We start from the raw sequence: 13330 nt of genomic DNA, 5'->3' as shown, positions 1-13330 counted from the left end.
CAGGTTTATCCATAAGGCACGGTCTGCCTTAGTAATGGTAGCATTTTTTCCTCCAACTTTCTATTATACTTGAATTTAAAATATGTTTCAGTGAAACATGGTTCTTGCAGTAACACTGAAATTATCCATGTGAAGATAATTTGATGCGTGAAGATGGAGAGTTGGTGATTTTGCAGTTTCCAAACACTTTCTTGTTAAGCCATCCTTTTCCTTGCTGTGTGAAGTCAGTGCATCCTGAACATGCTGAGACGAGTCAGTGTTCTGGTTCCCACTAGGACACCCTACCTACTCATTGGATCCTCGTGCCCTGTGGTGCATTTACATGGGGGTCTTCAAAATGGTGGTTCCTATTAGAGTCCTAGGAAAGGATAACTTGGCATGATTTTTGAATCCTAGAAAGGGAAGATGAAGGAGGCAGCCCAGAGGTACCAGTATGCCTTAAGGAAGTTCCCTCGGGAAGGATTCGGAGAAGATATGAGGCCATTCAGTGAACTCAGAGTCTCTCTCTATCTCAATCTGTCTCGATGCCGAAGGAAAACAAATGTAAGCTGGGAGTTGTTCTCTCCCCCCCCCCCCAGCCAAAGTTCTTTAGCAGCAAGTGAAGGCCATCCCCTAGGCTACCAATCTGACTGGGGTGCTGTGGGGACCCTCTCACAGGTCCAGGTCACAGCCATTGCCCACCTCCCAAAATGCCGACAGAATGCACTTAGCTTGAATTTCCTTTGCTTTGGTGAAAGCAGCAAACACAAGCTGCGCCTCTCTCCCCTGGCTGATGCTTCCAGTGTTGTCCACAATCAAGAGTTTTCCCTCCCCACATTCAACAAAAGTCCAACACCAGTGGCTGTTAAGTCAAGCTGCCTTGTGGCCCTTAGGTTTGCCCAGAGTTTATAACCAGCAGTAGTTAACTTACAGTTTATTACTACTAGATGTTTTATAGTTCTTCCTACTGTTATTTTTAACTCTATCCCCACCCCCACCCAGTGTCACTCACCTGCCCTGGTGCTCACACCACCTGCCCTGCTGAGAGAGCAGAAGGATGCATGCATACACACAGACACCTACAGGCTGCTCTTGGCCTGGAACCCCTCCGGCCACTTTTGCCTTTTGTTACCAATGCTTTCTCCCGAGTCGTAATTGCTGCTGGATTTTTAAAAGTAGTCATAGGCTCTGATTATCCAACTTTAAACAGGCAGATGACAGGGAAATGTGCCTTGCCCTACCCCAGGACTCCCTCCCCGCCAGGTCCCAGGGCTCCACTGCTCTTAGAGAAAAGCTCCCAGGAGACTGCCCTGCTACTTCTAACTCGTGTGTTTATCTGTCGACCCCAGGACTTTGGCTTGGCAGAAGAATTTGCTTCAAAGGCTCTGGAATTGAAACCCAAGTCCTATGAAGCCTTTTATGCCCGGGCAAGAGCAAAAAGGAACAGCAGGTACTGTCTGGGGTCACCCATGTGACTGTGGAGGCTTCTGGGAGGTCAAGCCTGCTTAGATGAGTTGGAGGGTATGTTGCTTCATCAAGGTTGTTACTCTGACACTTCTCATTCCTTTTAATAGAGACCAGTAGCTTCCGAGAGACACAGTAGTGGGTGTTACTGTAGTGGCTAACCTTTCCTTTTCCTGACATTCTGGTGTCTTCCCCATCCACCGTACCCCAGCACAGAACACCTGCTGACGCCTCCATTCATTGAGACTAACAAATAGGGATGGCACAGGAGCAGAACAGGGTTATGTCTGACCTCTGAGTTAGAAGGGGACGTAACGAGGGCCAAAGAAGTTAAAGTGGGCAAGATGCTGGCACCCTCTGTCTGTGGGTCTTCATGGATAGGTCAAGGAGTCACAAAGCCCTGGGTTACAGTGCAGCCCTGTACTTGGTCCAGCAACTCTGGGCTAACCAGGACTTAACCACCTCCACAAGTGTTCGAACCCCACTCTTTCCCCTCGGAGGACAGCTAACTTAATAACAGTTACAGTCAGAGCATGCTCTTGTGGCTGCTAATCACACCTTCTGCTTTCTTTTGAAGGCAGTTCCTGGCAGCTCTGGCTGACTTGCAGGAGGCTGTGAACCTCTGTCCCACCAATCAGGAAATCAAGAGGCTTTTGGCCCGTGTTGAAGAAGAGTGCAAGCAACTCCAGAAGAACCAGCAGCAAAAGCAGCAGGGGCCCCTCCCGGCTCCATCCAATGACTCGGATAATGAGGATGCGCCAGCCTCCAGTTTGAAGGACCACTTTCCCATTGAGGAGGCGGAAGAGGAAGAAACCTCTTCACAGGAAGAATCCATTTCCCCAACTCCCAGATCCCAGCCACCGTCATCTGTCCCTTCCTCCTATATCCGAAACCTTCAAGAGGGATTACAGTCCAAAGGCAGGCCAGTGTCACCACAGAACAGGGCAGGAATCAGCAAGTCCCTGAGAGAGACTGTAGCTCAGCCAGGCTTGGTAATGCAGCCTACCAAACAGGCACAGATCGTGAAGACCAACCAACATCTGGGTTCTGGGCAATCTAGCATGAGGAATAGTACCGCAAAAATACAAGTGTCTTCCCAGAACCCTCCCCCAAGTCCCATGCCTGGTAGAGTATCTGCAGCCCCTGCCGGGAGCAGAAACCATCATTTAGAGGGAACTGTACCCTTTACTGCAGGAACTGGTTGTGGCCGCTTTGGGGATCGGCTGGGTCCCAGCCAGAACCTTCAGCTGCAACGCAGTGAGAGCGGCCCTGCATATCCTCTACCAAGCCAAGTCAAAGCTGCCGAGCGGCTCTTGGCTCATGCCTCCATGACTGTGGATGTAGCCCCTCCAAGCCAGGGTGGACCAGTGAGCTGCAGCGATGTGCGGCACCCGGCTTCCCTCACTAGCTCGGGCTCTTCTGGCTCTCCATCCAGCAGCATCAAGATATCGAGTTCAACCAGTAGTTTGACTTCCAGCAGTAGTTTTTCAGATGGATTCAAGGTCCAAGGACCAGACTCTCGAATCAAAGACAAAGGTACCAACCAGGTGCAGGGTGGCACCGCTGAACACAGGCCACGCAATACTCCATTCATGGGCATCATGGACAAGACTGCCAGGTTTCAGCAGCAGAGCAATCCTCCAGGTCGCTCCTGGCACTGCCAGGTGGCAGAGGGGTTACTGACAAACACAGCCGCTGCAGCTGGCCTGCAGTCTAACTCTGAGAAGCCCACTCTCAAGCCAGGAGGATACTGTAGCCAAGCCAAACCCTGTTCACTTTCCCCGCTGAGCAAGAATGTCCACAATGGGGCACAGGTAAAGGAGCTGGAGGAGAGTAAGTGCCAAATCCCAGCCCTGTGTCAGGACAACAGGATAACTAAGGGTGTTCCTCATCTGTACCAGGAAAACATCTCTAAGCAGCCGTCTCATGTCAGTACGGAAACCCACAGGAGCCACCTCACTTCAGCGAAACCAAAGCGATCATTCATAGAGTCAAATGTGTGAGCCTTAAGCAACCCCTGTGTGGTATCTTGAATGCAGTCTGTTGGCTCGTAGTTGCAAATAATGTCTTTTTTTAAATTCATAATACAAATTACATTTTAGCCATATATTCCACCTCTTGGGTGGATCTGATGCCACTGACATATTAAAAATGTAGGATAAAACTATAGTAAGTAGCTAGAAATCATCCACAAGCAGGAATACTAAACAGAATTGAAAACTACGGTCAGCTTCTACGTATCAATTTAAAGGCTGCCAAGAAGACATCAACCTATGCTATTCTCCTAGGAGACTACTTGGTTTGCTATGTACAAAAGCATATTTACTTAGAAAAGAGGAAAAAAGAAAACCCATTGGTAGAAGATTTTAATTCCTGACTATCTGGAAGTGTATTCTGTTTAAGATGGGGAAATATTTAAGTTACAGATCCCTATAATCACACCCCACTTCTTACACATGTATAAAAATTACAACCTGAGTGGTTTCTAAATGGATATAAATGTACTGTAAACAGCAGGGTTTTTTCCTTTCTGTGTGGGAAGTATGACACACCCTAATATAATTCCCATCATGGCAGTTACTCATAGGGGGGTCAAACATTTACTTCTATGTTACGGTCCTTTTGCAGAGTATTTTTATAGCGCCCTTTTGGAACTATATTTATGCTTCACAGTGTTGCTGATAGAAGAGGAAAAGGCTATCTAGAAATTTGATTGTGACCAGGTCAGATTCTTTTGTGCAAAAGTAACTAGAGCAGCACTCTCGATGGTGCCAACAAATTAGCTCTAACTACTTCCAGAAGTCCTCAGGACAGTGATGGAAGTCTCTGAAACAAGCCTCCCATGTCCCCTAGGGACAGGGTTTAAACAGAACCCTTAAAGTCTGGGTGGTTGTGTTGTTTTCATTATGCAGTCATTACTTCGTAGTCACATGTTATATATATAAATATCTAGCCCAGTTTTATTCAGACTTGTAAATACTACCCAAAAGAAGGTAATCTACAGACAAACAGAACCCCGCCATCAATCCGCATGTCCTCTGTAAGCTTCATCCATGCTGGTCAATGCACTGATGATGTGTTCTCATGGCATGTTAACAGTATACCCATAAAGGCACTTTATCTCATTGTATGAACACCTCTGAGGTGCTGAAGTCCAAGCTGGCCTACTATTCCTCTGTAAAGATAAGGTACAGGGATGAACCTTGGTTTAAGGTATTTTTATATGGAAAATGGTGTTATTGGAAGATGTTCAAATGCTGGTTTGAGAGAGGTGGGGGGGAGTATTTTATATGTTGAGATGTGAGATGTATTTTCTAGAATTGGGGAGAAGGAAGTTCTATATTTGCAGAATGTTTTAAAAATGTGTAGACGTGATGTTCCTGCGAACATCATGGAGGTTTTGTACGAATAGGAACCTTGCAGTGTCACTCAGCGTTTGTCCCTGTGTATGTAGTGTGCTTTGTACAAAAAGCTAGGCCATTTGTATGAGCTTTCTCTGAGTTTTGCTCTAATTACTATGGCTATTTATTGTTTCCTGTAATATTTGTGAAAGTCTTTCTTTTGTTATGTAGTTTTGTTTCTGCACAACTACTGTACTTTTCCATATGGAATAAAAACCATTACTACAAGTGGGTTGGCCTTCATTGATCAGGGGTAAGTAGACAGTAATATCTCTTCAACAGCTATCTATCTCATTTTAATGTTACCCTAAAGAGCGAAAAACGTTCAATATTCCAAAAACGGCATGTTTCATTTTCATTTCGGAATAAGTGGAAGCTTCTAGAAATTCCATAGTATCATACTTGGCAACTTTTCCTTAAGTAGGAAAGAAGCACAAGGCAAACCAGCGTGTACTAACGGGCTTACTGGCAGCAAATTATCTGTAACCCTATAACCGGCAATATTCTGAGCGAAAGGGCTGGTGTTTGTAGCACATTTGCATTATCTTTCAGTTAAAAATGTCTGTCTGTCTCGATGACTACAGATCAGTTTCAAAGCAGTCAAGAGATTGTTTTTTGTTGTATCATGATACAATTCTTACTTGAAATATTTCTATATTTTTGTATTTTTTAACTTAAAGTTTTTGAGACTTTCCCATATGCGCACTGTATCCGTATTTTTACAACTCCCTGTCCTCAAATTCATAACCCTTCAATTATTGTTACACATGCACACACACACATGCATGCTTGCACGTGTGCGTGCACGTGCACGCGCGCACACATACACACACCCCTACCTGTCTGGAGTTCAGCTATTGTCACTTGTATGTATGTATATGTGTTTAGGTCTGGAGATCCTATCTGGGGGCTTGCCCATTGAGATTTAATTCTCTCAGCATCTGTTAATTGCCTGTAGTTCTTCATATAGTGCTGAGATATCCCTCACTCATCCTTGTTGGCATATTTCTATATTTTTCAAGTACTGTGTGTGTGTATTTACATCCCAACCACAGTTTCCCCTCTTTCTTCTCCCAGTCCCTTCCCCAGCCCATCCCTATCCACTCCTCATCCATTTCTATTCAGAAAGGGGCAGGCCTCCCAGGGATGTCAACCAAACATGGCATATCAAGTTGCAGTAAGACTAGGCGCCTCCCCACACAGTACTGGATGAGGCATCCCGGTATTGAGGAGTAGGGTCCTAAAAGTCAGCAAAAGAGTCAGAGACAGCCCTTGCTCCCAGTGTTAGGAGTCCCACAAGAAGCCCAAGCTGCATAACTATCACATATATGCATGGGCCTAGGTCAGTCCCATGCAGGATCCCTTCTTGTCAATTCAGTGTCTGTGAGCCCTACCAGCTTAGTTGATTCTGTGGGTTTTCTTTGGTCCTTGGCCCTACTAGCTCCTACAATCCTTGCCCCCTCTCTCCCACAGGGCTTCTCCAGCTCCACCTAACGTTTGGCTGTGGGTCTCCGCATCTATCAGTTGCTGGATGAAGCTTCTCTGATGACAGTTGGGCTAGGCACCAATCTATGAGTATACTGGCTAAGACTCCTAGTAATGGGGGATACGGAACCTAAACTGGCCATCTCCTGGAACCAGGCAAGGCCCAGCTACAAAACCGTCAACCTACAATTTGTCCTGCCTACAAGATGTGCTGGGGTAAAGGTGGCACAGAAATGATAGGAGTGGCCAACCAATGACTGGTTGGTCCAGCTTTAGACCCATGCCGTGATGGGAAGCCCACCCTTGACACCGCCGGGAGGGCCAGGACCCAAAGGCTAGATGACCCAGAGAATAGAACCAAACACAACAGGTAAAACCATCAGTGATATGATGCCTAATGTCTGCTACACTCAAGTACCTTTTAACAATAATTTTCTTGAGAATTTCGTAATGCATGCAATGAAATTTGACAACACCCCCAGTTTCCCTCCTCCAGCTCCCCTGTGTGCCTGTCAACGTGCTGTTCCGTCTCCAGGGGCTGTCTCTGACTCTTTTGCTGACTTTTAGGACCCGACTCCTCAATACCGGGATGCCTCATCCAGTACTGTGTGGGGAGGCGCCTAGTCTTACTGCAACTTGATATGCCATGTTTGGTTGACATCCCTGGGAGGCCTGCCCCTTTCTGAATAGAAATGGATGAGGAGTGGATAGGGATGGGCTGGGGAAGGGACTGGGAGGAGAAGAAAGAGGGGAAACTGGTTGGGATGTAAATACCATTAAATCCAGTTGGTGCTGTGCATTATGTGTACAGGTGGGGTTCACTGGGACAAGGGGACACCTCCCAATAGATTGACTCTTTGCCTGGACAGCCTTCACCTACCTGGAAAGAGTGACTTGAACTCTGAAACTAATTAACTTAGGTTATTGTTTTGTCCATAATGTTGCTAGAAGCCTAATCCAGTCCTCCACACTATTTCCAGGTTAAAACAGAGGGCCAAAGTAGTACTAAGTAATGCGTAGCTCTTGTCTTGACTATCCCGGACAGCACCAGTGTGTGAGGACTGACATGAAGTTGCTGTTCTGATTTGGTCTTGGTAAAGACAGGACATGCTCAGTATCCAGGCCAGAAGTGAGATCTCCGGAAGCTCCAGGTCAGAGGGCACTGAACACTGCTCCTAGCTACTCCTGAACCAACCCCTCGACTCACAGCATCCAGTGGAGCGGGTGGGGGTGGGGTAGGGGTGTCTTGACCCTTCTTGTGAGATGGTCATGGATTTGGCTTTCACTTTTGGTGAAAAGGGGGTTGTTTGGCATTGTCTGTTTATATATAAAGTGTGAACTTGGAAAATTAGTAGTTTTCATGTCTGGTGCCATGGGTCCCCTGGAAATAGAGTTACAAACAGTTGGGAGTCACCATGTAGGTGCTGGGAATTGAACCTAGGTCCTCTAGAGGACATCCAGTGCTCCTAACCACAAAGCCATTTCTCTAGCCCCAATGTATCAAAAAATCTTTTAAACTGCTCTTTCCAGCAGTGACTTTAGTGATTGTGACTTTTTATGTGAAAATCTAGCAGCTTCCAGCAAGTCTAAAAACAAACAATACACAGAGACACTTGGTCCAGTGGTGACTTCTCTTCTAAATGAAAACAATTAGAAACCACAGCATGATTTCCACCATTTTGTGGAACTCATTTCTGTTCACAATGAAACTGTAAATCACGTAGAATAAAATATATTCCCTTCTACAATAACAGATGGCAGGATCTACCTATGAAACAAAAGAAATATAGTTCAGTATCCATTTAAAAACTCCCAAAGCAGACATTGTTTTTGGCAGCTAGATTTGGCAATTTATGTTTATGGCATAGGAGAAAGTAAAAGGTGTATTTATATTTTTTTCTTTCTCTCTTCCTTTTTTCCTTCCTTTCTTCCTTTCTTTCTAAGGACAGGGTTCCTCTGTATAGCCCTGGCTGTCCTGGAATTCACTATGTAGACCAGGCTGGCCTGGAAGTCAGAGATCCACTTGCCTCTCCCTCTAAGTGCTGGGATTAAAGAGGTGTGCCACCACTGCCCAGCATTTTTTTTTTTTTACCCAATCAGTATTTTATTTACGCACAACAGACTGAGACAGTCTTGTAATTAAATATCCTCAGTGCTTTTCATTTACAAACTATTCATATGAGCATTTTTTTTTTTTTTTCTGAATTCTGTTTGCCATGTGTATTTCTGTTATTTGTGGAGGCCAGAAGAGGGCGCTGGATTTCCAGGACCTGGAGTGACAGAGGGTTGTGAGCCACTTTGTAGGCTCTTCCAACTGAACCCAAATCATCTGGAAGGGCAGCCAGTACTCTTAACTGTTGAGACACCTCTCCAGCCCCTCATTTACAAAACTGGATAAGACAAGCAGGGATATGTGTATGTCATCTTAAGCTGCAGATCAACCCTAAAGGTTGCATGTGGGTAGACCCAGTTGTGTCTGTGGGGTGGCCAATCACCAGGAGGCCAGGCAGTGCCTGTAGCATCTAGGATGATAAGGCTCCATTGCCTTCTTTGGCATTTATTTTTGTTTGCTTGGTTGATTTTGTGTTTATTATGAGGCAGGCTATCAAGTGTCCCAGGCTAGCCTCTTGACAGGCCATATAGCTGAAGGTGATCTTGAGCATCAGGATCCTCCTGAATTACAGGTAAGTGCCACTGTGACTCACCTGTGCCAGAAAGTCTAAAAACCTTTGGTGTCAAACACATCCCTTCCTAAAACTGGCTTCCAGTCCTGATCAGATTCCTGAATACCTGCTCATGACATCCACATAGTGTTCCAAACCAACCTTAGCTCTGGAGGGGAGGGGGACAGGAAGGAGAGGTAGGAGAGAGGAAGACAGAAGGGAGGAGAGGGAGAGGAGGCGGGGAGGACATGACTGCTTCTAGGTCTGGTGGAGGAGAAAGTTTATTATAGAAATGTAGGAGAGCATGAGTAGAGTCCCAGCACACTCTGGGACTCCAGAGTGGACATGACAAGACCGGGCTGTGTCATGTGGGGAGAGAGAGAGGAAGGTCCAAAAGGCAGGTAACCAAAATGTCTGGATTATATGGGCAAGAGCCTCTGGAGGAAGGGTTTGCTAGCCATACCCTGTAACAGGTAAGGACTGAGGGATGCTGGGAGAACCTGCAGGCCAGGTCCACTTTGATATGTGAAACAGGCACTTCAGCCTTCTGACTTTTAAGGTACCAGACACTCTATGGTGCAAATATACAAGGGTAGGCAAATACATGGAATAAAATAAAAATCATTGTTTTTGAGAAAGGTTGTCCTGCCTGGCAGTGGTGGCAGACACCTTTAATCCCAGCACTCCTGAGGCAGAGGCAGGTGAATCTCTGAATTTGGGGTCAGATTTTCATAAATAAGAGGTTTTATCAAATACTGGCCATGCCAAGGATACTGACCATATCCATATATGGCCGTATTTCTTCATTCTAACGTTCTTGGATATGTTGTGAGTGTTTGAGGGCCTGACTGAACAGGACAAAGGCTAAAGACACAGTGTTCTATTCCCCGATGGCTCCTCTCTGGGCAACAGCTAGCCAGGGTTCTGAGAGGTCAGTACACGCCGTCTTCTTGCACTTCAGTTCCTGTGTAGTAGATGTGGACAGTGCTGGTAGTGTAGCGGTTGCTAACTGTCTGAATCTAAGTTCTCACATACTGGGAATGCGTAAGACTTCCAAGTTTCAAAAGGAAGGTGGTTTGCCATTTGATGTATTTCAGCAAAGTTAATTTGACTATCTGATGTTTAATAATGGAGAAAAAAATCCTTATACTACAAACTTAGAACACACCAAAATTGCTATTCAACATGCCTGGAGTGGCCCCCCAATTTATTAAACAATTTACAATTATATTATGAAAATTCTATTATGAAGGTCACTGAAAACAACTGAATAGCTGTTACTCAAGATGGAAACATCCATAGAATCTAGATGACTATAGGGTATAGCTACTATTGGATGTGGCCTACACCTAATAACATATTTAGGCATTGCAATGTAAAGTCACAGTAAAGTTTTATTTCTACACATTTTCCTATTAGTGCAAAAATATTTTCACTTTTATAGACACAGCAATGACATTAGATGTATAATTCTGTACTGTAAGAATAATAATTGGCGGTTTTTAAAGTAAACTTTAACATATCTTTTCTTTCTATTTTGCTTTTGGAATGTCTAGTTAGCACTGAATGAGATCACTGAAAAATGTACCCGATACCATATGAAAAATTCATTTCTGATGTATCTCTTGCCATCGATTGATGGCCATTTTCAGAGTCCTGTTTGGTGTCAATATCAATGAAGGAAGAACCAAGTTTGTCATGGGACTTGTGCGTTTCTTTTTGTGGATCCAATTTTCCATTGCTTCCCTCTCATAGGAATAGCCATCTGAAAAAAAACACATTGCTTGAGGTAAAGAATGGGAATTAGGATTAGTAAACGAACTGTGCTATACAAACCAGGGTAGCTATGATGAGTTAAATGGTCTTCTTGCTTTGCCTGTACCATGTCTAAAATACCTTGGCCACAACAGCTGGCTGGTACTCCTGGCTGGCTTGGGCTATGCTCTGTTGAAACACAACAACTGAGACAAAGGCCATGTTGAAATTCAGAAAAAAACTATGTCAGAAAAAGGGGTAGAGTGGTGTGGAGATAAATTTTGGTAAGGATAAGGGAAGAAAAGAGCCGTAGGAGTAACTCAGCAAAACCCTTCAAGGGAGGGTTTAACTGGAGTTAAAGACAACAGAAAGAGATGGTAAAAAAAAAATCACTACCATCTTTATGTTGTGCTTGTGCTCAGCTATTTGCTTTCTTTCACACATATGAAGACTGAAATCTCCAAGGTGGGCAAAGGGATTCAACACTGTGGACCCAGCACTCAGGAAGAAGACCAGTGTGATCCTAGAGTTTCTGATATAGTGTGTTCACTGCTGAACTTAAGACAGTTTTTACCCAGGATGAAATGTTTGCTTCTATCTGCTAAATCTATGAAACCTGTGACTGTTATATAGGGCCTTGAACTTGTCATCCTCCTGCTTCTCCCACAGGGACATTACGAGTCTTGCACCACCATGTTGAGCTTCAGCTGTGATTATAATTTTTTGCCTTTTCAACATTATACAGTTAGTAACATTCCATTGTATAGCTGTACATTGTATATATCCCTTCTGTTGGCAGAAGCAAATTTGAACTGTTTCCATTTTGTGAGTATTCTCAATGCTGCCATCTGTACCCAGCTTGTCCTGCAAACCTGGACAGATGGGGACCCCTCCTAACCCCCAGGAGTTAAAACTATGTTGTAAGTTTTTGGGAAAATGCCAAGTTTGCATTTTAACAGCCAGCATTTTAAATTCTCACCAACAACATAAGATTCCAATTTCTGTCCATTTTTGTCTACATTTATTCCCCAAATTTTCAATTAAGTTTTCTCTCTTTAGGGTCCTCTTTGTTACCTAGCTTCTCTAGGGTTATGGACTGTAAACTGGTTGTCCTTTGCTTTATGTCTAATATCCACTTATGAGTGAGTGCATACTATATTTGTCTTTCTGGGTCTGTGTTACCTCATTAAGGATGGCTTTTTCTGTCCATTTGCCTGTAAATTTCAAGATTTTTTTTTTTTAAACCACTGAGTAGTACTCCATTGTGTATATGTACCACATTTTTTTTTTAATCCATTCTTTGGTTGAGAGACTGACTAGGTTGTTTCCAGGTTCTGGATATTACGAATAATACTGCTGTGAACGTAGTTGGGCATATGTTCTTGTGGTGTGAGTGTACATCCTTTGGGTATATGCCCAAGAGTGGTATAGCTGGGTCTTGAGGTAGATCAATTCCCACTTTCCTGAGAAACTGCCATACTGATTCCCAAAGTGGCTATACGAGTTTGCACTCCTATCAGCAATGAAGGAGTGTTTCCCTTACTCCACATCCTCTCCAGCATAAGCTGTCATCAGTGTTTTTGATCTTGGTCATTCTGACAGCTGTAAGATGCTATTTCAGAGTTGTTTGTTGTTTTGATTTGTATTTCTCCCATGGTTAAGAATGTTGAACATTTCCTTAAGTGTCTTTTTGGCCATTTGAGATTCCTCTGTTGAGAATTCTGTTTACATTGGTACCCCATTTTTTAATTGGATTATTTTCTATTTTGATGTCTAGTTTGAGTTCTTTGTATATTTTGGAGATCAGTCCTCTGTCAGATGTGGGGTTGGTGAAGATCTTTTCCCATTTTGTAGGCTACCATTTTGTCTTATTCATTGTGTCCTTTTCTTTATAGAAGCTTCTCAATTTCAGGAGGTCCCATTTATTCATTGTTGCTCCCAGTGTCTGCTCTACTAGTGTTATATTTTACAAGTGGTCTCCTGTGCCAATGCATTCAAAGCTGCTTCCCACTTTCCCTTCTATGAGGTTCACTGTGGTTCATGTTGAGGTCTTTGATCCATTTGGACTTTAGTTTTGTGGCATGGTAATAGATATGGATCTATCTGGATGTTGACTTCCAGGTATCCCAGCACCATTTGTTGAAGATGCTTTCTTTTCTCCATTTTTTCCCATTGTATAATTTTAGCTTCTTTGTCAAAGTTCAGGTGTTCCTAGGTGTGTGGGTTGATATCAGGGTCTTTGATTCGATTCCATTGGTCCACCTGCTTTTATGCCAATACCAAACTGTTTTCATTACTATAGCTCTATAGTAGAGCTTGAAGTCAAGGATGGTGATGCCTCCAGAAGTTCCTCTATTGTACAGGATTATTTTGGCTATTCTGGATTTTTTTGTTTTTCCATATAAAGTTGAGATTTTTTTTTTTCCTTTGAGGTTTGTCTAGAATTGTGCTGGGATTTTAATGGGGATTGCACTGAATCTGTACATTGCTTTTAGTAAGTTTGCCATTTTTACTATGTTAATCCTACCTATCAGGAGCATGGGAGATCTTTCCATTTTCTGATGTCTTCTTCAATTTCTTTCT

The 13330-nt window shown here is 43.9% G+C and overlaps 2 protein-coding genes across 4 annotated transcripts in view; one reads left to right on the top strand and one right to left on the bottom strand.

Moving 5' to 3' along the window:
• Tanc1 (tetratricopeptide repeat, ankyrin repeat and coiled-coil containing 1) overlaps positions 1-5072 on the top strand; it is a 181822-nt gene extending 176750 nt beyond the window's left edge. For all 3 annotated transcript variants that reach the window (XM_051184637.1, XM_051184636.1, XM_051184635.1), the window contains 3 exons: positions 397-543; positions 1329-1429; positions 2021-5072. In XM_051184637.1, coding sequence (XP_051040594.1) covers positions 397-543; positions 1329-1429; positions 2021-3446 — 1674 coding nt within the window. In that variant the 3' untranslated portion in view covers positions 3447-5072. The remainder of the gene's footprint in view (positions 1-396; positions 544-1328; positions 1430-2020) is intronic.
• Positions 5073-10194: 5122 nt separating this feature from the next.
• Wdsub1 (WD repeat, sterile alpha motif and U-box domain containing 1) overlaps positions 10195-13330 on the bottom strand; it is a 41077-nt gene continuing 37941 nt past the window's right edge. The window contains exon 10 of the mRNA XM_051184634.1: positions 10195-10757. Coding sequence (XP_051040591.1) covers positions 10600-10757 — 158 coding nt within the window. The 3' untranslated portion in view covers positions 10195-10599. The remainder of the gene's footprint in view (positions 10758-13330) is intronic.

Source organism: Phodopus roborovskii, unplaced genomic scaffold (genome assembly GCF_943737965.1).
Source record: "Phodopus roborovskii unplaced genomic scaffold, PHOROB, whole genome shotgun sequence".
Classification (NCBI taxonomy): Eukaryota; Metazoa; Chordata; class Mammalia; order Rodentia; family Cricetidae; genus Phodopus; species Phodopus roborovskii.
This window is presented reverse-complemented; position numbering and strand designations above follow the sequence as displayed.